This window comes from Papilio polytes, unplaced genomic scaffold, assembly GCF_000836215.1.
Source record: "Papilio polytes unplaced genomic scaffold, Ppol_1.0 DF823731.1, whole genome shotgun sequence".
NCBI classification, from domain to species: Eukaryota; Metazoa; Arthropoda; class Insecta; order Lepidoptera; family Papilionidae; genus Papilio; species Papilio polytes.
The window spans coordinates 3,464,141-3,466,803 of NW_013525473.1; the positions used below are offsets into that span (position 1 = coordinate 3,464,141).

A 2,663-nucleotide genomic window follows, 5' to 3' on the forward strand; every position below is an offset into this window, starting at 1 on the left:
AGCAATGGCTAGTGTATACTAATATTATAATGAGGAAAGATTTGTATTTATGTACGTATTGACTATAACTCAAAAACTACTGGGTTGTTTTGAAATTCTCTAACCATTAGAAAGCTACGTTGAATAACATAGACTACATTTTAAAATTTCATTTGATCGAAGTGGCGACCCACGGCTAATTACTTATAAACAAAATGTAGTAGATAGATGAGTTTAGTCGTGTTATTTCGAAAAACACATAAAATTGACTGCCATCAGATTAAAGCGTGTATAAATAAAATACATATTGACCAGTTTTCATAGAGATGAGTAGCGGCGGCGCGTTCATGCCGCTGAGCCAGTCCTTGGCGGTGAGCGCGGCCAGCGGCGCCGCCGTGTCCGGGTACAGGTCCTCCTGCAATATATAAATACTTTTTACAACTTACAACACAGAAATAAAAGTGATATTTGTGAAATATAAAGACATTTTTAGTAGGCAACATAAGATTAGTATTCACGTGCTTTCCTCGTTTTTATTTCTGCATGTTTGATACATTTTATCCATTCTAACGATATCGTTCATCGTAAGTCACTTTGTCTAGGCGTCCTGACTTTATCTGGTATAGCTGTACCCGTGCGCATCCGCGTAAAATTATGAAAATTTTATTTTATTGTTCAAATTTTACAAATTCACAAATCTAAATGTCAAAATGACATAACATGATAAAAAATCATTGCTCTCTTACTTCCTTGATGTTGGCAGCAGTTTATGGTCCCTTTCCCTCATTAGGTTTTTTAATCCAATTAATTTACCTCCTAAGTTTAATAGCGTCAAAATGTATAGCCTAAAGCGTAAAGTCAGTGTAGGGCTTTTTATTAAAGAAAAAAATATTTAAAAATATGCTGTAATTGCTGACATGTTACGCCACAAAGTAGTGTGTGTTTAGAGTATATAGATTACTATTTCAGCGTGTTCGTTTTGTCTGTTTTTGCTAGAAATCAAGGTGGAATGAAGTCAATATGAATTGTGTTCATGTTGTCAGTTGTGCGAGGACCTGGAAGCAGTCGGACTTGCGCGGCACTATCATGGAGATGGGCTCGCAGAGGCCGCGCGAGGTGTGCAGCTTGTAGAAGCGGAACACCTCGCACGCCGCCGTGCTCACGCCGCGCTTCGGCATGAAGCCCAGCCCGCGCTGCAACACACGTAAACATAACAAACTATTAGAATATAAGCACAATATAAAATCACTTGGAATCCATAGCGGAGAAATTTTCATAATTTACCTGGGAACGCTCCTACTGACTTATCTTTTTTGCTAATTGTTGACGTAAGGCGCTCACAAAACTTAATTGTAAGTATATATTTGTAATAAACGTTTATTTTCCATTATCAAGTAGTTTTATTTAACAAACTACAGAATCAATTACATTTGTCACAGTTACAATATATCCGCATTATTCCTTTCTTTTCTTAATCTTCTAAACTCCTAAATTCCCATCCTTTATAATCTTTATTATTAAAAAATTTGCAGCAAAACTAATCTGAAGTCCATTAACAAAAAAAAATCAAATTTAGTTATTGTTTACTACCTGTGGGTTTCCAGAGAGGAACTGGTTGAGGAAGTGCACGTAAGGCACCTGATCCACCACCTCGTAGTACCTGATGTTGCCGTCGCCCTTGCCCGCCAGGTACACCTACAAATATTTATTTATTTAATATTTTTTACACAAACACAATAAGTATACTAAAACGAAGCTATTACAAGATTTGCGTAAGAGCGGCCTAATTGCTATGACAAATCTCTTTCAACTCAATTCCTATAACGTGAGAATTAAGTTAAAGGGCTAAGAATTAAAGTGTCCTAAAATACAAAATGGCCACTATCACTGGCGGATGACATATTTTTGTACAAACATAGCAAAATAGGTATGAAATAGATGGGCCTAAGTAATAATATATAGTACACCATTTCGGAGTTATCTATACATCTACGCGGATTTCTGTTTAAAAATTAATTTGGTGAACGGTTTTGGCACAAAGAGAATTTTCTAATTTAACTTCATGTTAAAGAATAATTAGTTAAGTACAGAAATAAGCAAGTTATAAAATAACTAGCTGTTGCTCGCGACTTCACCTGCGTGAAATTACAAAACCTGTTAAGAAACGAGGTTGTAACTTAAAACCTCGTTTACAACTTTTAAGATATCGAACGCTTTTTATATTTTTACTTTTGACTTCTTTTTTTGATACATGAAAATTTATAAATATGTAAAAAAAAAAAAATATATTTTTTCACTTCGCAATCGATCGTTTTCCATTTACCCCGCCTCCAATCTTTAACATGACCCATGTTACTCACAGATAAATAACCATTCTAACGGTGGAAGAATTTTGAAAATCGGCCCAGCAGTTTTTGTGTTATTTCAATACATACAAAAATATAAATCTTTCCTCTTTATAATATTAGTATAGCTCTAAAGTTTGCTGATTATTCGCCTGAGCACTCTAGCGCCCAAACGAAGCAACTTTGGATAGAGGTAAGTTGGGCCAAATCGTCGTACAGGTGTTTCCCGGACATTTTAGATAATTTTTGAATGTGTGTAGCACTGACCATGTTAGTGTCGTAGTCGTAGTAGGGGAAGACGACGCCGGAGGAGCTGTCGATGGTGTCTGCGGCGAGCGG

General features: G+C 36.1%; 1 protein-coding gene across 1 annotated transcript in view; it reads right to left on the reverse strand.

Annotated features, from left to right (window-relative positions):
- The window catches only part of LOC106103484 (coronin-2B-like), a 16,836-nt gene that overhangs the window by 1,134 nt on the left and 13,039 nt on the right, over nt 1-2,663 (reverse strand). The window contains exons 6-9 of the mRNA XM_013283265.1: nt 2,592-2,659; nt 1,570-1,674; nt 1,035-1,172; nt 267-394 (exon numbers count right to left, since the gene is read on the reverse strand). Coding sequence (XP_013138719.1) covers nt 267-394; nt 1,035-1,172; nt 1,570-1,674; nt 2,592-2,659 — 439 coding nt within the window. The remainder of the gene's footprint in view (nt 1-266; nt 395-1,034; nt 1,173-1,569; nt 1,675-2,591; nt 2,660-2,663) is intronic.